Here is a 21,896-nt window from a genome sequence, read left to right as displayed (position 1 = left end):
CCAGGCATCCCTAACAGAAACCAAGTTGTTCAAGTATGTGCCTATAGTGTGTGCCCGCATAAAAATGATCATTTTCAAGATCTGAACCAACTGTAGTCTCAAAGAATTTCCCAGTTTCCTAGATTACATTCTCCAGTTTCAGTTGCCAGGCCAACTCTATTAAAAGGTCAAGCCTGTTTTCTTCTCACAGAGGCAGAAGTAGCCGAAGTAACAGAAGCCCAGTTTGAATTCCAGTCCAGCTTATCTAGTGACAATGTTAAGATCAGGTTCATACATTCCCCACTTGTCTATCTGCCTAAATATTCCCCATCCTTCAAAGTACAGTCCAAGACTGAGTTCCTTCACAAACATTGCTTTTCTAGATACGCTATCCTCCCCAACCCCCCAAACGCTCCCAGGATATAACATCCATTTAACACTTTATGATTCTGGTTGAAAGAAATCTCTTATATTCTTATTCAATCCTTACATAAACATTTATTATTGTCATCCATGATTATAATTCAGCTTGGAAAGTAGATATCACACACTATAATTCTGGTATCTTCTACAACACCTACTAAGTGTATATGAACTAAAAAAAAAAAAAAAATTGTTCAACAAATATACAGGTCTCCTCAAATCAGTAATTTTCTCTCTTCCTAAAATCTCCCAAATCTCCAAATCCTTGAAGACATTACTAATTTATAAGAATCCACATAACAGATATTAATCTAAAAATATGCATTTCCTTAACCTCAAAGTAAATTTAGGCAGATGATTGATTGATAAACAGTAGACAGGTAGTGACATAGATTATATATATAGATTTAAAAATATATGTGTTAAACACTGAATAGCTGGAAAAGGTATATGGACTGAAGCCGTTGTTAGAACCAAGGCTACTTTTGGCTAGGAATGCTGTCAGTTCAGGAGAAACATAAATATTTGCTTTACTCTTCCCCTAAAGTGCCCTTTAAATCAATGGAAAGGAACCGTTCTGGGAATTAATGAGAAATTATAAGAGTGCCATTTGCTAGCAAGAGATTAACACACACACACACCCTGGATTCTCACACTGGCTCCCCTGTTAATCATGCGTTGAGCCTATTAAAGCTGGTTCTGCAACTGTAAAATGGGAGTACTGGTCCAACTTACTTCTCAAAAGTCTTGGGGAATCATATGCAATCGTGAACAAGACAGCTGTGTGTAAAATGTAAACATGCAAGGCATCATTAACATAAGACTCACTTTACCAGATCCACTTTTTTTCTTGAGCCTAGTCCAGTAATCACACACCTTTCAACATTTTTCTATTGTAAATGATGCATACACATACAAGCATATTTATGGCACATACAAGCACATTCATGGCACAAATTCTTAGAACTAGAATTTCTGGGTTAAAAATCATATTCATTTGTAATTTCAAAAAGTATTGCTAATACAAAGTTCTCACCAATGAATTTTCTGGGACAGCAAAACAGAAAATTATTTCCTACACTGCCTGTACGTATATTATTACCTTTTTTTTTTTTAACTTTGACAGTCCTATTGGTGAAAACTGTAGCTTTTATTGTAGTTTTAAATTTGGATTTAAGTAAGATTGAGCATGTTACGCTAGGCTATCTTGACCATACACATAATTATCATTTGTTTTTGGGTCTATTTCTGGACTGTACTCCATTTCATTGATCATGTATCCATACCAGACTAGTTCCCTCCCTCATTTTTTGTTCTTTCAGGATTATCTTAGGTATCATTGTTTTAAATTTTTCTGTAAGAACTAAGAATCAGCTTTTTTTCTATAATAGATAAAAAAAATACAATATGCAGTTTTATTAGGATTGAGCTAATTTACTAGAATTTAAAGGGAAATGACATCCTGAAGTTTCTTACCCAAGACCATAATATGCCTTTCATTTAATCAAGGCTTCTTTTCCATCCCTAAGGAGGATTTTGAAAATTTCTTCATACAGGACTTACATATTTCTTTTTAATTTTACTCCATCTTTTTGTCATTTTATGAGAGTTTTTTTCTTTCCATTAGATCTTACTGCTTACTGATTTCTGAGTATCGGGTTTTTTTTTAAATGTTTATTTATTTATTTATTATTTATTTATAATATATTATGTTTATTTTTGAGAGGCAGAGAGAGACATAGAGCAAGTGGGGGAGGGGCAGAGAAAGAGGGAGACACAGAATCTGAAACAGGCTCCAGCCTCTGAACTGTCAGCACACAGCCCAATGAAGGGCTCAAACTCACGAACTGTGAGATCATGACCTGAGCCGAAGTCCAATGCTTAACCGACTGAGCACCCAGGCGCCCCATGAGTATCAGGTTCTGTACCAAGCCCTTACTGAATAGGCTATTGCTTTTAATAGTTTTCAATCAGTTCTCTTAGATTTTCCAGGTGCATAATCAAACTATCTGCAATGATTTTATTTCCCTACTTTCCAATTATTATACCTCTACCTCTACCTTTTTTTTTTTTTTTTTTTAAAGAGAGAGAGCAAGCATGAGTGGGGAAGGGAGGCAGAGGGAAAGAGAGATAGAGAGAGAGAGACCTACAGAATCTTAAGCAGACTCCTCGCTCAGCGTGGAGCCTGACATAGGGCTCCATCTCATGACCCTGGGATCACAACCTGAGCCACAATTCAGTAGCTCAACTGACTGAGCCACACAGATGCCTCAATATACCTCTATATCTTCTAAAAAAAAAACTTCCAGAAAAGCTAGAAAACTCCAGACAAGTCTTAAAAAACCTAATAGTGATGTGGATGGATATCCCTGCCTTGTTTTCGACATTAACAGGAATATTTCTATTAACAACTCATTATAGGGTAATTAAGTTTTTGAAATATCCATCTGTTCCTATGTTAGTAGGTCTTGTTTTTATTTAATGAAGTATGGATTTCAAATTATATTGAAATACCCCTTTACCATCTGTGAAGACGCTCATTTTTCTCCTCATATAAACCAATATGATGAATTATACTGTTTCCTAATAATGAAATTTCCTGGCACTCTTGGAATAAACTTCACTTAGGTAAGTGCTGTTTGATTCTTTTATTAGCCTTTAATAATGATTTTTCCATCAGTATTCACAAGCAAGATGAAATCATTTCCTTTATTTGTGCATCATTGGATTTGGATATCTTTGAAATACATTTTAAAACACATAAAATCTTTTCCTTATCTAGATCCTATAAAATTTATAGTGCATTGAAATTAGAATTCCACTTTGAAGCTTAATGCACTTAAGTGATATGTGCAAGTGGTAATGGTAATGATTAATTCCTTGACAAACTATTTCATCTACAAGAATTTAAGTTTTCTGTATCTTTGAAATCTGCCATAAAATATATTTTTCTTTAAAATTAACCATTTTATTTGGCTATTCAAATAATGGCATGGATGGGGCACCTGGGTGGCTCAGTGGATTAAGCATCTGACTCTTGATTTCAGCTCAGGTGTGATCTCACAATTCGTGAGATCAAGTCCCACATCCAGCTCTGCACTGACCGCATGGAGCCTACCTGGGATTCTCTACCTTTCCCACTCTCTCAAAATAAACTTAAAAAAAACATATAATGGCATGGAATTGAACAGAATTGTCCCCCTCACCCCTTTATTTTTTTAGGACATTTATGATTCTTGTGTTTCTTGATTGGTTTATCTAAATAATTGCATCTACTTTATTTTTGTGCAAAAAAAAAAAAAATCGACATTCAGGCTAACTTTGTATATCTTTTTTTCATTGCTTTATTTCCTACCAACTCCTTCATACTACTTAAGTTTCTTCCATTTCCCTAAGAACAGTTGAACACATTTACTTTCACTATGTTTGGACTGGAGTCAGTTGAGAATGGCAAGTGAGAGATCATGAAGTTATGACAACTCAAGGAGTTTGGCTATAAAAGGGAATAGAGAAATAGGTGAGACTTAGGAGGGAACATTAGGTCTAGTAACAACTGTGCATTCAGAGTTGTTGCAACAGGAGGCAGAAGGGATTAACTACAGAAAGGTGTGTGCCATCATTGTTATTGGCCCACTTAAGGTAACAGGCCATAAATGAAAAATGAGTCCAGGTAGCAAAGCTGTTTTCCTGTAGGAAAGTTTTGCAGCTTGGGTATACACAAGACATAGGCAAGGTAAGAGACTTGAACTTACCCTGGGTTGGGGTTCCGTCAAGTGGGTAAAAAAAGAGCAAATGCATTAATTCTGCCTGAAATCTCATGGGGGTCCTAACACATATGGTGAATGAACTCTTTCCAAGAGGATCCGAGAACATCGTAATACAAGATAGCATGAAGGGAGATGGATTTTGTAAATGCTATTCAGAATGTGGTACTTGTCTAATAAGTAACAGTTGAAGCTTTGCTAGGCAGAAAAGAAGGTGGCTCACCTCCCTGTGCTAGCTGTAGTTTCTGGTCGGCCTTTAGGAATGTGACCCTCCTCACCTCTATTTTTCTTGTGTTAGAAGATATATGAGAATCTCTCAGGGATGCAAGTGTAGTGGATTTCTTTATTTAAGTTTACAAAATACATGCTTATAGAAAATTAAAACATTATAGAAATATATAAAGCCAATCATGAAAGTTCTCCCACAATTTCACTCCCTCACAAAGCCACTGACAACAATGTGGTATTACTTTTCCATTATTTTTTATAGCATTATCAAGTTATCCTACAAAAAAAAAGCTTCCGCAACTTTTTTTTTTTTTTACATAAAAGTTTGGACATCTTATTGTTAATGCAGAGACATCCCTCACTCTTAATGAATAGAAATAAATTGCATGACGGTACCATAATCTATTACACCAGTCCCTTACTGGTAGGACCTCTGAGCTAGTTTTAATTATTAAAGAACAAAGGTGCAATAAACCTGCTTGTGTACACTTGTCAGATTATTCCTATTAGGCAGTTTCCTAGTAATTTCATTTTTAATGAAGAGTTTAGCGAAATGGTTTGAGCATTTTCAATATACTCTGAACCCCCCCCCTCCTAAAGGTTATAAAATTATACTCCCACCTATAGCATGCAAGATGGGATATGTATAATTCAGAAATACTTGTTCAAAATTATGGTGCAATATTTTTAATTTGAAAACAATTTAATTGTTCTTGTAACTGTGTTTTCTAACTATCGAAAGTGAAGTTGGCCTTGACTGATGGGGACTCAGGATCCTAAGGGCAAGGATTAGAAAACTCATTTACAAGGCATAGGTATCAGAAACTTAAGTAACCCTTATGCAGAAAGTCTTCAAAGAAGACTACAGGGCTTGCCACAGCTTCAAATACCTCCGCTGGTATCTTGCTATTTCTCCAGGATTTGATACCTATCTTGGTATCCTACTGCTTCTGGAATACAATCAAACTGCAAACATGCACATTCTCCAGCACCAACCAGCTGTTCTCATTACTCAACTGCAGCAGACAGCTCTTTGCTCCTAGAACACGTCAGAGTTTCCCCCGTCTGGTTTCATTCACTTTATGCCTCATCTTAGAAAACTGTTTTCCCTCTGTGCCGCCTCAAGGCTCAGCTCAAATACCCCTGACTCTATGAAGTCTTCCACATGCTCTCTGGGAAAAAGTACTGGCTCTTCCCTCTGTGCTACTCCAGCTTTTTGCCTGCCTCTCCCTTACTGCATTTCTGTAACATAAACTAGAGTCTTGGAGGCCAGATACAACTTGCTTGTCTATTTCCTGAACAGTATCCAGTGCAGAGCTTTGCAGAGCATACACTCAAAAACTGTGGAATAAACATACATAAATTATAGTACGACTTCAAATCCTTTAATCCCAAATTATTAGTCACAGATGCTAGTTCTTAAAGGACTAAAAAAAAAAAAAAAACACACACACACACACACACACACACAAAAACACAACTGCTCCCCTCAAAACATATCCTTATTATAGTAAGCAGTTTGGTTAAGTTTTTTTAAAAAGTGTCTTTTAATAAAACTGACAAATATTCTATCTTTAGAATAGTTATGTTCAATGAACCTGCGTATGCTTGATATCTGCATCTTCTTAGGATCTCAAATTATTTATTTTAGAAAATAACATGGGGGGGCAGTTTATTATAAAATACGAAGCAGGAATGATTTAAGCATGTGAGTTTCTGCATTCCTAGCCAGAGCACAAAATGACTGGATATCCTCATCAACACCAAGCTTTTTTTTTTTTTTAACAAGGGTGTGTGGGGGGGGAGCCACCATGAAGACAATGTTACATTAAAATCTCTTTCTCTTGATAATTTCTGGCTTCCAGCTGACTGGATGAGTTTCTTCTGTCTGAAAACAGAAAATTAAATAAAACCAAATATTGTTAGTTTTTTAATTAATAACTCCCTAACAAAAACAAGGCCATCAATTCTAAATTACATTAGTTGGCATTACACATTTAGCAGTTCTTTAACAATTTCAGAAACAGTTGACAAGGGAAGGAGGCAAACCACAAGAGACTTTGAAATACAGAGAACAAACTGTAGGTGGACAGGGGAGTGGGGGCAAGGAGAAAATGGGTGATGGGCACTGAGGAGGGCACTTGTTGGGATGACCACTGGGTGTTGTATGGAAGCCAATTTGACAATAAATTATATTAAAAAAAAAAAAATAGTTGACAAACTTTTGACACTATCTGAATCTAATAAAGGACGACTGGTTCACTACAAATTTAGTTCATGGTTTTTCATCTCAAATAAAACTGCTATTTAGGTATTCTGGTAATACCAAAGCTTATGATTTTAGAATTTATCCGCATAGGAATTTATTTATTTGTGGTTATTCTTTTTTTTTTTTTTTTTTTTAATGTTTATTTATGTTGAAGGAGAGAGAGAGAGAGCATGAGCAGAGAAGGGAAGGAGAGAGGGGGAGACACAGAATCGGAAGCAGGCTCCAGGCTTTGAGCTATCAGCATAGAGCCCAACGAGGGGCTCGAACTCACGAACCGTGAGATCATGACCTGAGCCGAAGTCATACACTTAACCGACTGAGCAACCCAGGAGCCCCAATATGTGGTTATTGTGGATGCAAGATTTCCCAAGTATAGTAAATAAGGATAATTCACTGGCATCAATGAAACCAATACAGAAATCTATGAACAGACACTACTCAAGTTGACAAATTCTTTAATACTATGAAGATTATTTTCCCTTCTGATAATTTCAATACCTTTAAAATGAAAAAGCACTTGCTAAATAAATTGGTATGGATGATTTCTTTTACTTTAAAATATATGTGAAATAGAGAGCTTACCGCTGTATCATCCTCTTTATACACTTTAATGGTTTTATCAGCTTCAGCTGTTAGTAGCCGACTTTCAGACTGATCAAAAGCACAAGCAAATATTCCTGATTCACTATCCAAAGATCCAGGCTGCACAGCTGCATGAACTCTCTGGAAATTATAGCCAGTTCTCCAGTCCCAAAGATGCATAGTGCCATTGTCAGCTTAAAGGAAAAAAAAATCTAATTAAACTTGGTGTCCTATCAACAATTCAGCTTGACAAACATTTAAGTACCATCCATGGGTCAAGTACTGTGACAATAAAGATTAAATAGTTATAAAGATATGTAAGACATAGGCACTCAAGCTTCTCTTAATACTGGTTCGTCTATTTTTATGTGTGAATTCAGAATTTAGTATAGAGCTCAAAAAGCACCACAAAACAATATCTAATTCCAGAATACACAACCAAACTTTAGGTGGTTCCCAGCATGAATTCCTTAGATTTATCATGTGGGAACTCAAATACGGTTAAACTATGAAATATGCTACAGGTATTACAAATATGCATGAACACACATATGAACATCCAAATACACAGTAATTGGGCAAGTTCTGTTATAATACTTAGGTGGGATGGCTTAGAAATTTTATAAACGTTTACTCATTTGCCAAAAGAAAAAAAATGAGACTAAAACACATTTATCTCTAAAATCTTAATTTACCTCCAGAAACAAGCACTCCATCAGAATTTACTGTCAGTGTGTTAATAATAGCATTATGACCAGAAAGATTTTGAATAAAACTTCCATCAGGGAATTTCCACTGTTTTATGTTATCTGGAGAGCCAGATGCAAATGTGTAACTGAAATAAGATTACAAAGAATTAGTGACAAAGTAAACAAAGTTAAATAAAATGGTGAGTTCAAAAAAGCTTGTTAGGGCTGTATTCTCTACATGTGCATTTATGGGTCCACGTAGCTTTAGAAAAATATTATTGTCATACCAAGAGGTAAAAATATGAAGACATCTGTTCCAAGTCAAATCAGATCTTCAAAATAAATATTTTAAGTGTATTTTAATTCCAAGATTAATGTTTTATTCTCATTTCCCCAATGCTCTACACTGAGTTAAAGCAACAAATGTACAAAACCTTAAATTCACATTAAGGGCAAGGGGTTATGAAACTATTCTGGATAGAGAGCAAGAGGAGGAGAGAGGGGAAAACAGGAAGAAAGGAAAAGAAGGAAAGAAACAGAGAAAGAGAAAAAGCAAGTGGGGGGAAAAAAAGAAAGTGAGTGAGGAAGACAGAAAAAGTGAGGGAGGGAGGAAATAATGGGTACAGAAAAGATATCAATGTGACCAGAAAAGTGTCAAGGTAATGTGATATAATAAACAGGCTGTGATAATATGCTCACCTCTATGGATAACCTGATTATGAGGTCACGGTTCCTACTATTTTTTTCTATGTATATTAACTTAAAAATTAAACTACTCTATGTATGTCTCAGTGCCCAGTAACATTTCTATCAAAACATTAAATCCATCTTCTATTAGCCTCTACTTTGACACGCAGATTTTAGCAATGATTTATTCATATTGTCTCCTTTGACACTATCATAGCTCACCATGTAGAAAATTTTCCTTATCACATATAGGTCATGAAGCAAAATACGACATAGGGAAAATAAAAGAAATGCATGCTTGTAAGTGGCACAGGCCTGGAAATGACAGCTAAATAACTACTGAAATAGTACCAGTGTTGGTCTTTCCATACTTACACTAAATATTGAAAAAAGAGAAGCGAATTAGGAAAATACACTTACTGTTTAGGATGTAAAACCACAGCCCTGACGGATTTTTTGTGATTTGTTAATGTGACTCTTGTTTTTCCAGCCACCAAATCCCATAATCGTATTGTAGTATCATGGCTTCCTATAATAAAAACACACACACCCTCAAAATTCGATCAGAAAAAATAACGCAAAAATTAAACACAACAAAATATGAAGGAGTCTTGCATAGACACCTATAGACTAAGTGAAAGTCCTATCAACTCTTGGCTAATTACTTTACAGTTCTAATTTTTAGGTTGGTTTTAAATTTAATTCTTAAAAAAGGCAATAAATGCTTGATGCACTCTCAACAGCTAGAACAAATGCGAGTAACAAAGCAAATACATGATGTTACTCCTCATGGAGGGGAAGAAAAAACTTGTAGTTAATAAAATACATCAAGTGAATGAATTACTCTCTAGTCTTAAAGATCTAATATTTTTTTTAATTTATTTTTAGTTTTTGAGAGAGTGTGCATGTGTACCAGCAGGGGAGGGGCAGAGGAAAGGGAGAGAGGGAGGGAGGGAGGGAGGGAGGGAGAGGGAGGGAGAGAGAAAGAGAGAGAGAGAGAGAGAGAGAGAGAGAGAGAGAGAGAGAGAGAATGAATGAATGAATCTTAAGCAGACGCCACGCTCAGCATGGAACCAAACACGGGGCTCAATCTCACAACTGTGAGAGAATGACCTGGGCCGAAATCAAGACTCCGACGCTTAACCAAGTGAGCCACCCAGGCACTCCGAGTAAAGATCTATTATTAATCTTACTGTAAGTAAAACAAGACTCAAACCAGCTCTAAAAGTAATTGGTCTCAGGGTATTTCACCTAATTTCAACTTCTTAGACCAGTAATTTTGATACTATGAAACAATGTCTAATTGTATCTAACAGAAGCATTTCTAATCAAACATTACATGATACTGAGATGTGATATATTCTGATATGTAAAGAGTTTGAGATAAAAACAATCAAATGAAAAATTACCACAGTAAATTTCAAAGGCACACCCAATGTGTCTACAATACAAAGCAAGAGTCATAGTGAATAGGAAAAGTATATGCATAATCATAATGCATTCTGATTAAATACACTATAAACTTAAAAGCTATCAGTCATACCAGTAATAATTTGTGGTTCTGCAGCTTGACACCTCACTGTAGCAACTGCATTTGTATGTCCAGATAATGTGTGCACACTGGCTTTAGTTCTCACATCCCAAATCTATAAAAACACAACAGACATACTGTCAGAACAGGTATTCATATCTCAGGCAGGTAACTGGATCAATTCAAGGCTGGGAACTTACTAGGCAACCGTGCCTGAATATAATGAAAAACTGTTTAAAAGAAAGATAATGATCTATAAGCTGGCTGGGGAATGTAGACAGGAGGCAGATGATGGGAACAACAACAACAACAACAACAACAACAACAAAAACCTGAAAGATTAGGGTACCCAAAGTGTAAGAATGGGTATAATGAGACTATTGAAGGAAACAGCTCATGGAAAATAGTTGTAGTGACGGGAAGGGAACGTGCAAGTGTCACATTTCAGAGGCAGGGCACTCCCAATAATAAACACGATGAGGCCCCAGAACTGAAAACGAAGGTGAAAAAACACAGAAGTCAAGAAACTCAGGGGCTAGGCTACCGACAGGTCAAGTCAACTATCTTCAATTCTCTTAACAAATCACATGTGACTCCATTACCAAACATGCATACCGTAAGATGCAATAGATTTACGAATAAACACAAAGGTCTACTCCATTTACCCGTGCAGTTGAATCTCGACTACAGGTTACCAGCACATCAATTGTTGGGTGCAAATCCAAACCATACACTGCACTCAGATGTCCATGATAGTGCCTTATAACCTGAAAATAAAGCAGGAAAGTGAAAATCTCTATAATTAGAAAGAAAAACAGTGGTTCATAATGTTTTAAATCCTCAACTACAAGCTTACCTTATTATATTCAAGATCCCAGCATTTGACTTGTTTGTCTTCTCCACAGGAGAACAGGTAAGGGCTCCGTGTGCTTACTATCACACCACGCACTGTACTAATGTGCCCAGTTAATGACAGTTTTAATTTGCCACTAGCCAAGTCCCAGATCTGCAATCAAAGAATATTTAATTTTTTTCTTTTGGATTATTCCAAAGCAAATTTTTAGAATCTTGATATTAAAAATAAGTCTTCAAAAACAATCTCCCACCAATCTTCCTTGTTAAGCAGGGAAAAAAAATAAAAAAAGCACGTTCAAACTAGGAAAGTACTTGCAATAAGTGACAAAATCTTAGTATATATAAAAGGATATCATAGATAATGAAAGTATGAATAACATTAAATTAGCCAAGGATGGCAACAACTTAAAAAAAAAAAAAAAACCCTATGGAAACAAACTAAATGTCCATCAATGGATGAATGGATAAAAAAAAAAAAAATGTGTTGTGTATCTGTATGTACACACACAAAACACACACAATGAACTATGATTCAGCCATGAAAAAGAATGAAATCTTGCCATTTATGACAACATGGATGAACCTTGAGTGCATTATGCTATGTGAAATAAGTCAAAGATACTGTGTGATTTTACTGGCATATACACTCTAAAAACAAACATTAACAAACAAACAAACAAAGCTCAGAGATAAAGAGAATAGATCAGTAGTTGCCAGAGGTGGGGTGGGGAGTAGGCAAAATGGATAGAGTCAAGGTACAAACTTCCAGTTATAAAGTAGGTAAGTCATGGGGATATAATGTTCAGCATGGTGACTGTTATTTATTAATACTGCATCGCATATTTAAAAGTTGTTAAAAGAGAGTAGATCTCAAAAATTCTCTCTAAAAGGAAAAAACAATCTGTAACTATGTATGGTAACAGATGTTAACCAGATTTATTGTGGTATTCATTTCACAATGTATATAAATACTGAATCATTACGTTGTGTACCTAAAACTAATATAATGTTGTATGTCAACTATACCTCAATAAATAAATATATATGTATGTTGAAAAAACCTAAAAGCAGCTTTATTCGGTATCAAAAAGTTCAAACCCACCAGAAATTTTTTTATGTACAGTTTTCAAAAGATTAGATACCCATTTCTGCTTAACATTTAGTAGGTATTTTTAAAAATACACAATCAGTGTGCTGAAAAGGATTCTCTCATACACTGCAAATATCAATTAGTCCATTTTGGAAAATAAGCTGTACTCTGAGTGTCAACCTCAAAAACGCTTAACCCATTAATTCCATTTCTGGGAATCTATAGTAACAAAGTAATTTAAAATGCAGCAAAAAGCTTTAGGCTCAACAATTAATTACGGCATTACTTGTGATGGTGAAAATCAAGAAACTAAAAAGTTTCATGTCTAACAACAGGAAAACGGTATAGAATACCTAAGTGATATATCCTTTTTTCACAGAAGCATGCCTCTGATATAATATTAAGTGGGAAAAAAAACAGAGTATAAAATTATACATCAAGCATGACTTTTTAAAGATACACATTTAAAAGGGCATCTGGGGGGGGCGCCTGGGTGGCTCAGTCGGTTAAGCGGCCGACTTCGGCTCAGGTCATGATCTCGCGGTTCGTGAATTCGAGCCCCGCGTCGGGCTCTGTGCTGACAGCTCAGAGCCTGGAGCCTGTTTCCGATTCTGCGTCTCGCTCTCTCTCTCTGACCCTCCCCCGTTCACGCTCTGTCTCTGTCTCAAAAATAAATAAACGTTTAAAAAAAAAATAAAAAATAAAAAAATAAAAGGGCATCTAGGTAGCTCAGTTAAAGCGCCCAGCTCTCAATTTTAGCTCAGGTCATTGAGATCAAGCCCCGTGTTGGGGCTTGATCTCTCTCTCTCTCTCTCCCTCTGCCCTTCCCCTGCTCTCATGCACATGTGCACACACTCTCTCTCTCGACCTCAAAATAAACAAAATACGCACTTACACACACAGGAAAAGAGCTCAGAAGTAAATATAATGACACATATGCACAGAAATAAATACTAAACAGAAATTCATGTTCAAATTATTTGACAGTGTTAGGATTATGTATGGGTCTGTGTTCTTTTATATTTTTCTATATTTTCCACATTTTTTAATAAATAAGCATACTTTAATTTTGTAACCAGAAGAGAAAAAATGTAAAAATCAAGGAATAGTGGTAGGTAGTATGTACTGTTTGGAAAACTTGTTACTTAAATATCATTTCTCAAACATATTTATTCAGAACAGTGAATTGATAAATATAGTAACTTTTACCCCAAACTCAGGTCTAAGAAATCACAGAAAGTACAACAGAAATCTCCACCCAGGAAAATAAAAGATAAAATTTATATAGCAAATACAAAGTCCTATTTTTTTTTTCTTCCTTCTTTATTACCTTTATAGTTCTGTCAGCAGATCCAGTTACAAACCACTGGTTTCCAGGTTCTACAGCAATACAGCGAACCCAGCCAAGATGTCCACTGATCACCTGCATAAAACAAAAAGTAGAATGGGCAGACTCGTTACACATAAAAGTTTATTCAATTTCAACTCATTGCACATAAGTCAAGTTTGAATAGCCCGTCCTCACATCTTCAAATAAGTTTGTAAAATTATTTGACAGATTTTAGAATTTATCTTCAGTAAATGAATACACAAACTGATATATCTATACAATGAAATGCTACTCAGCAAAGAGGAATCTATTAATAGATGAAACAACTTGGATGACTCTCAAAGACATTAAGCTGAGTGAAGGAAGTCGGTCTCAAAAGGTGCATGCCATATAATTCCATTATATAACAAAATTGAAAAGGCACAACTATAATATAGAAAACAGATGAACAGTTACCATGGGTAGGGAAGGATATGTCTGTAAAATAATAGCATAGGAGTGTTTTTTGAGTTGCTGGAACTTCTATATACAGACTGGGGCAGTGATTACCCAAATTTATGTATCTAATAAAATTTATTAGGTCTGTACACTAAAAGAAAGGCTATGTTAGTGTACAATTAAAAAACCAAATTTAACACATATAGTAAATTAAGTGCAGTTACAGTTTTTCTGCTATATATACTTCATTTTAGATCTGGTACATTTTGAATCATTTAATTTACTGTAATTGAAAAAAGATCATCAATAGAGCCAAAGAAACATTGTCATATGCTGTTCTTCCTCCTAGCCTTCATATTAAACACTTCAAACACTTAGAGAATTTATTTCATCTGTTCTCTACACCTAATAGCTTTCTGTCAACATTTTATACTGTATTTTATAGGAAATACATACATGGCTTTTACTTAAAGAAGTCTTCCTAAGATCTATCTTTCAAGATTGGGGCCTAACCCTTCCCTCATCTGGTCTCAGATCACTTTACCAGTGCTCATATTCACTGCTTTTCCTCCTTATTCTACTCCTTCAGCTCTTGTAACTGGAAAGCAATCATCGTTTCTGTAATGGCATGATATACAGATTCACTCACCCTGTACAGTTTCCATGGTGGGTGCCACTGGGGTTTGGGCATTGTAGGGGCTTTTTTAGCCATCAGTGCAGAGTTCTTGGCATTGCCAGCCTCCATAACAGCCTAGATATAGAACAGATTACATTATTGTTAAAGACATACCTAACATTTCATGTTAAATCAAAAATGAAAAATTTTAAAAGGGGATTTATGAGGCTTTTTACCCCCTTTGATGAAAAGACAGCTAAAATGTTTGCATAACTAGAAAATGTCTGCACACCTAAGACTTCTAATCAGAATTATATTTTCTGCATGTTGATTTTAAAAATCAATTAAAAAATCTCAGAGGCAGAACATTAGAGTTAAGAGCACATATCACTAAGCATGGGTTCATGAACCCAGCTCTGCCAATTACTAGCTGACTGACTTTGGGTAAAAATTACATAACCTCTATGCCTGCTTTGTAAAGTGGAAATAACAGTGCCTATTTCATACAATTACTACAAAGACATTATTACTACTCTGTAAATGCTCTATAGAAGCTCCTACCTTTATTTGAGTGATTGCAAGTGGATTAATGTCTCCGCCTGTCATTGTTGTATTTTAACATTATTGATTTAATATTGCAAAGCAGAAACTACCTTCCAAAAATACTTAATTAACATTTTAAAAGGTACTCTAGGCACGCCTGGGTGGCTCAGCTGGTTAAGCGTCCGACTTTGGCTCAGGTCATGATCTCACGGTCCATGAGTTCGAGCCCCACGTCGGGCTCTGTGCCGTGCTGACAGCTCAGAGCCTGAAGCCTGCTTCAGATTCTGTGTCTCCCTCTCTTTCTGCTCCTCTCCTGCTCGTGCTCTGTCTGTCTGTCTGTCTCTCTCTCTCAGAAATAAATAAACACTAAAAACTAAATAACTAACTAAATATAAGGTATTCTAGCTGATGTACCATCTACTATTAGCATCCATCCATGCATCCAAAACATACTTAAGCCATAAAGTTCCTGCCCTCAAGAAGCTTACATTACCTCCTCCTAAGGAGGCAGAAAGCCTGGGCAGAGATCTGTGAATGGAGGCAAAAGAAGAAATGTGGTGGGAAGACCACAGATTAATTCATTTCATAAAGCCAAATAACTGCATAATAAATTAAGGAATCAAAGCCTGCAGTTATTCAAGTGACAGCATAATAAAACAAACTAGGTATTTTCAGTTATTCTTTTTATAACTACTTTCACCAATTTAGCTACCATTTACTTACACATAAACTTATGTATTTCTAAATGCTCATTTATAACATACAAGTTCTACAGCCTATGAATATTACATTACTAACAGCACTAAACTGTGTCAGCCAACTAAGAGTTTAACAAAAAAGAGATTTTCATATTTAAACCATATTAACACAAGTTTTAGAATAGTATTCCTTGCACTTTTAATAGTGGATAATAAAGGGCAACATCACATTATATACATCAAAATAAGCATTACCTACAATGTGTAAAAGACACAGAATAACAAAATGTTAAATTCTAAAAAATATGCCAATTCACTAGCAACTTAAATTTTAGGGCCATGAAATACTAACAACTAGCTCAGTCAGCCACTATTTACTTTAGTAATTCCAAGGCAAATTTTCACTTATTTAGTATTTAACTGAAGACTCTTGCAATAAAGGAAAATAAGGCAACAAGTTCCAAAAATTAGAAACCTGCAGCATGATTTGACACAGAGAAACTTACTGAAGTCATCCCTGCAGGCTGTGAACGGTCAGCAGCCGCCGGATGTCGGTATTCACCTCCAGCAGGTGCATTACGATTTGCGTCAACCCTGAAGCAAAAGAAATAGCACATTCTAAGCAATTAATTGTCATGTCATGTGCTCTGCAGAACCAATTCTTTAAATTTTTGTAAGCAATGATAAAGGAAAACGTCACATAATTATAAAGAAATCTTAAAATGAGAAAAACAGAAACAATGAATTATGTTTTCAAAATCTCTATAATTAGAAGCATAATACTTCATACCTGGTCTGAGAAGAAGGTAATGCCACAGCTAAGGACTGAGCGGCTGATTCACTTGGCATTCTTTGGATCTTAGTATCTGCAGTCAAAGCAACCCCTGTTTAAAGAAAAACATCAATTGCTTTCAGTAGCTATCTTTGATTTCATTTACATAGGTTTAAAATAAAATACTGGAAGCAAACATGGGATATCTCCAGGTGGTGATACTATAAAAATGTCTATTATGTTTTGTGAGTCTTTTATTTCTAACTTTTTAATAATAAATGTAACTTGAAATCACATAACTCAAATCTGATTTAATCACAGGCAGCTTGGTATTAACATACCCAAGACAGTAAAGACAATTTCTATTATTTTGGGGTATTACCTGCAGATATAAAAATTAAGCAGCCCCCAAATACTAACCGAATATTTCCAAGAGTAAATGTAAATTACTAAACAAGAAGTACTAATCTGTCTGGGCTTTCATTATGGTAAATTCTGTCTTCTAAAATTACTAAAACTAGGGGCGCCTGGGTGGCTCAGTCGGTTAAGCGTCCGACTTCGGCTCAGGTCATGATCTCACGGCTCGTGAGTTCGAGCCCCATGTTGGGCTCTGTGCTGACAGCTCAGAGCCTGGAGCCCGTTTCAGATTCTGTGTCTCCCTCTCTCTCTGCCCCTCCCCTGTTCATGCTCTGTCTCTCTCTGTCTCAAAAATAAATAAACGTTAAAAAAAATTTTTTTTTCTTTAAATAAAATTACTAAAACTAGATATACTAAGCTTTCTGTCCTCCACCCCAATATACTAGCCACTCCATCTGTGTGCCAATTTTCTACACAGACATCTAGTAGACACTTTTATCACACCTGATTCTACACTAACACTTCAATCACTTTTATAAGTTTAATGATAATAACATGTCTGTTTAAACCTCCATATAAGCATGTTTTAGCTTGGAGCAGTGTTACTGTCTTTGAATTCCTAGCACAGTGCCTGATATAAATTTAGGTGCTTAGAAATGTTTGCTCAATGAATGTATCTGATACTGAGTATTAGTTTACTATCATCTAAAAGCTATGCCTAAAAATAATAAATAAATAAACAAATAAATAAATAAATGCTATGCTTGGATGCCTGTCTGCTAAGTTTATCTTGTATTTTATAGGCAATAGGAATCATATTATTGGTTCATTCAAGGAAATGCCTACAAGATATTTTCAATATAAAATAGCTCACTTACCAGGTCCTGGTGGATATGGATGTGTACCTGTCACCAAATATTCAACTTCTTGTCCTTAAAAAAAGGAAAAAAATCATTGTGATCATTGGCAAATTTATCATATGTACAAGTATCATCTCTTTTAATAAGTGTTAAACTATCAACTGAATTTCTCAAATTTTCCCAACTAAACCCAAATGTCAGATATGAGATAAATTGATCATTTTTGTTTTGGCTTCTGAAGACCATGGACACAGCTATTTCTTTTGACCTTTTGTTAATATGATGTCAAGAAAGCTTGTACAATTTTAATGGTATGTAGAGAGATTGTTCGGTCAAGTAAAAATCAACTATGGTTTTTCTTCCAAGCAAATGATTTCTCAGTGGAATGTTAGATTATTTTTATGCATTAGAATGCCAGTGCTTAGTATCATCTTTCTGAATTACAGCCAAGATACATAGATGGTCTCCCCATGGGTTAGAAATATTTCCTTTAGTCTCCACTGTGACCTTCTCTATATCCTAATAATTTCTGCGATTATGATTCTACCACTTTTTTATTTCCTATTAAGAAAAAACCTAGCAACCAATAATCTCAACTCACTACTCCAATGAGGAAATCAAGACTTCCATTATAATACTGGTACACTAGTTCAATAGGGTTTGGCTCTAGTCAGTCCTTCCAGAACAGGCACTAGAACATTTCATTTTTCTATTTTTAAAAATTACATTTCTACTTTTAAAAAGAATCACATTTCTGATAATGCCACACTTACCTTGATTGGCAGGATATTGTTTATGACCATATGAATCCGATGCATTCTGAGGACATTTCTCTTTAAAATTTTCTTTTGAAGTAGGCATATGCAACACAGGACCATACTCATTACGCAGCTTGATTGCCATTTTCCGTTTGTGACTATTTAAAAATTATGAACATAATAATGTATCTTGAGTACTTTAAAAATATGAACCAAAGTAAATATATTCATAGATAGCCGAGAAACACAAGTACTTAAATAGCTTAGGTTTGCCTAATCATGTAGAAAAAATTTCTATGAAGTTTTTAAAGTAGTATTTTAAAAAGCTCAAAACTTCCAAGTGCATTTCCACACTTTTGTTCATAATCCACCACATAGCATCCATTAAGTCTAAGTAACATTTTAGGTTGTTAACCAATAAATACAAAACCTTTCATGATAAGTTATCAAGGGTCTGGTTTAAAAATACATAGAAACTAATATATCCTTTTAAAAACCTCAAGGTCAATATATTTTCCTTCAAATGTGTAAATATAAAAATATAGCAAAAGTTTCTATCATAACCTTTACTGGATGTATCTAAAAAGAGTAATTAGAACTAATCGAAGTATGTAATTAGTTCAGTATTTTTTAAAGAAATGCACTTATACAAATTTTAAGAATAGCTCACTTTATAAATTAAATATAAATGCTTGTTTTAGGAATTAAGTAGATTTTAAAAGAAGGGTAAAGGACAAAGAAGGAACACTGCACATAATGCAATCCCAGACTGGAGCTGGAGATGTAGAACCAAAAATATGCCACCACTCAAAAATCTTCATCATACTAACGAGAAAAGATGGGAGTAGAGGTACTGGCCAGGTACAATTTCAGCTCAGCAAGGCTCTGAGAGCAGCGGGAAGCTGAAAGCACATACAAAGTGATTGATTATAAGATATAACACCTAAAAGGGACTCTCCTAATTACTGGGTATTTATAAATGCAATTAATTAATGGGATTTTTACTGTAAAAGACAAGGCCAAAAAAAAGTTAAATCAGCTTAAATCATGCCCAAACACCATTCATTATTGAATAGATATCCTATGAGTGTTAGTATCACTCACTAATCTTTAAAGGTCCCCCTCTCCCTGCTCTCTTCCCCCAGTTATTAAGTAGTTAAAATATTCTAGCAACTGAAAAGGAACAATACCTACCTCTCTTCATCCAAAGGCACAGGTTTTCCATTATCAGCTACAAACATGTCATGGGTTCTCTTCAATGACCTGAACACAAGTGTGTGCACAGAATGTTTCTGTACCTCCTAGAAAGAAAGATTATAATCACATATCCATCTGCAAATTACACATATCATAACCTAAATTAAATTTAAATTAGTTATACACTTTACAAGTTTAAATATGTAAACTGCTTTCTACCACTCACCATGGCTATTTGTAGCAAGCTATAGGAGTCAAGTTTAGAAGAAGAGGAAGTTCTTCATTGGCCAGAGACCCACCCATACCAACTAGTGATGCCTGAGCTTGGTCATTTATTCAGTAAATATCTACTGAGCTCCTACTATGTGTCTGGCAGGTTCTGTGCTAGACGTTAACAAAAGAATGATGAAAAGACAGTCATGGTCCAGGTGCTCGAGAAACAGATAAAAATAAGCAACACATTTTGATAAGTGCTATGAAGGAAACAAGCAAGGGCATGAGACACAGAAAGAACTTAGGATAGTTATGAAAAATCTCTCTGAAAAGTTACAGAGAGGGAGGGAGGCAAACCATAAGAGACTCTTGGATATTGAGAACAAACTGAGAGTTGATGGAGAGTGGGGGAGAGGGCAAAGTGGGTGATGGGCATTGAGGAGGGCACTTGTTGGGATGAGCGGTGGGTGTTGTATGGAAACCAATCTGTCAATAAATTATATTTAAAAAGAAAAAACCTCTCTGAGATGTCAGTTAAGTAGAGAGTTAGCTCTGTGCAGAAGAGTTAAGAACAATTCAGTAAAGAGAAAATGCCATGTACACAGCAGTTCAGTATCTGCAATGATGCCGGGAGCCGCAAGAGTTGTATATGTTCAGTAGGAAGGTGGGCTGTGACACCGAGATGAGGTTCCAAGGGTAGGCAAGGTCCAGATCAGGATAAGGGTTTTTTGAAGATCATTCCAACAGTCTGCATTTTTGCTCTAGTAACATCGGGCCAGTAAAGGATTTTAAGCAGAAAAAGCATGATCAACTTACGTTTTAAACAGATCAATTTACGGAGGGAGGAGGGCGTAACAAAAATGGAAGCAAGGACACCAGCAAAGAGCTAATGCTCTTGTCCAGATGAAAGATGGTGTTGGTTTGAATTAAAGTGAACGCAGTGGATACGGACAAGAGTCAAGAAATATTTCTGAGATAAGACGGACAAGGCTGTCTAACAGAATGGTTGTTCAAGACAGAGAAAGATGCAAAACTTCAAAATGGCAGGTTTTTCTGGGGAAGAGCTGATGGAAGGCACTAAGTGAACACCAGAGAAGACTGCCAATCTTTTAGGACACACAACCACGAACTCTATTCTGAAGCAGATGGGGAATATCAGCGGTCCAGAAGCACCGCCTCCGGGGACACTGCCGAGCTCCAAGGCTCAAGAGTAAAAAGGCAGTAAGAATTCTCTCCGGCTTCATGCCTGAGGGTAACCTCCAACTAATGCTGCCATCCGGCTTCCCTCTATCCCTAAACACCTTAAGAAGAGACTACCCGGCCTCAACCAGAGAGCCTCCTTTCGCAGCCTCTACCCTCTCCAAACTCCGAACACCTTTGGTCCCCCACGCCTGCCGCCGAAGAAAAACATTCCAGAAGCGAACGACCCCTCAGCGCCCAAGTGCCACTTTACCTCGACCATGATGCCGCTGGGTGACCCGCCGCTCCAGCAGACAAGAAACGCTAGCCTGCAACACAGAAACCGCCGCCACAACTGTGCAGTCCCTTCCGGAATCGGGCGCCCTGGCGCCGGATCTGACGCAGTCCGCGCACGCGTGCTGGTGGCCCGCCGGCCTTGTGGGATCGAGGGGGCGGGTCTTTTTCTCCGGGGACGTAGTGTCGGGCCTGAGTTGGCAGGTTCTTGGTACCGCGTACCTAAGGGTCTCGTTCACTTTCTTGGAGAAAGCTTGAAATAACGTTCTCTGCCTTATTCTGTGACTTAAATATTTTGGTTTAGGGTGTGCCTGTTTGCGCTGTATTTCTCGGAAGCTTAATCCTTTTTCTCAGCGAATCTAAGTAATCAGCTCTGGGGAGGATCTGGAGAGAGCAAACCTCGGTCAGCGCTAAAACTCTGGGGGTCGCCCCCGCAATTTATGTCGCCTGCTTCCGCTACTTGGCTAATTTTGTCTGGAAGCATTTAGACGCCTTTGTAGCCTTAACTCCGAAAAGCAATCCCACTTACACTGTCCAGTGAACA

General features: G+C 36.3%; 1 protein-coding gene across 2 annotated transcripts; it reads right to left on the bottom strand.

Annotated features, from left to right (window-relative positions):
- Nucleotides 1-4,489: 4,489 nt before the first annotated feature.
- On the bottom strand, nt 4,490-21,440 carry PLRG1 (pleiotropic regulator 1). 2 transcript variants are annotated; one of them, XM_007084188.2, is made up of 15 exons: nt 21,333-21,440; nt 19,664-19,770; nt 18,485-18,627; nt 17,730-17,783; nt 16,513-16,606; nt 16,229-16,316; nt 14,515-14,616; nt 13,428-13,520; nt 11,009-11,158; nt 10,818-10,919; nt 10,165-10,267; nt 9,042-9,150; nt 7,941-8,080; nt 7,246-7,439; nt 4,490-6,282 (listed from the first exon to the last, which is right to left on the bottom strand). In XM_007084188.2, the coding sequence occupies exons 1-15, from the start codon at nt 21,339-21,341 to the stop codon at nt 6,223-6,225; spliced, it is 1,548 nt and encodes a 515-aa protein (XP_007084250.1). In that variant the 5' UTR covers nt 21,342-21,440; the 3' UTR covers nt 4,490-6,222. The 2 variants fall into 2 exon arrangements, with proteins under 2 accessions (XP_007084250.1, XP_007084251.1); XM_007084189.3 differs by lacking the exon at nt 21,333-21,440 and adding an exon at nt 19,300-19,371 and having other exon boundaries at nt 19,664-19,753.
- Nucleotides 21,441-21,896: the final 456 nt, after the last annotated feature.

The sequence above is a fragment of the Panthera tigris genome, chromosome B1 (genome assembly GCF_018350195.1).
Source record: "Panthera tigris isolate Pti1 chromosome B1, P.tigris_Pti1_mat1.1, whole genome shotgun sequence".
In the NCBI taxonomy this organism is placed as follows: domain Eukaryota; kingdom Metazoa; phylum Chordata; class Mammalia; order Carnivora; family Felidae; genus Panthera; species Panthera tigris.
Note: the sequence above shows the minus strand (reverse complement) of the source record. Positions and strands in the feature narration are given on the sequence as shown.

Excerpts from the sequence above, each read along its gene's own strand:
- PLRG1 (XM_007084188.2), bottom strand. Across the intron at positions 16,607-17,729 it reads TCCATATCCACCAGGACCTG|GGGTTGCTTTGACTGCAGAT; the intron begins GTAAGTGAGCTA and ends TTCTTTAAACAG. Across the intron at positions 13,521-14,514 it reads CACCATGGAAACTGTACAGG|GTGATCAGTGGACATCTTGG; the intron begins GTGAGTGAATCT and ends TGTTTTATGCAG.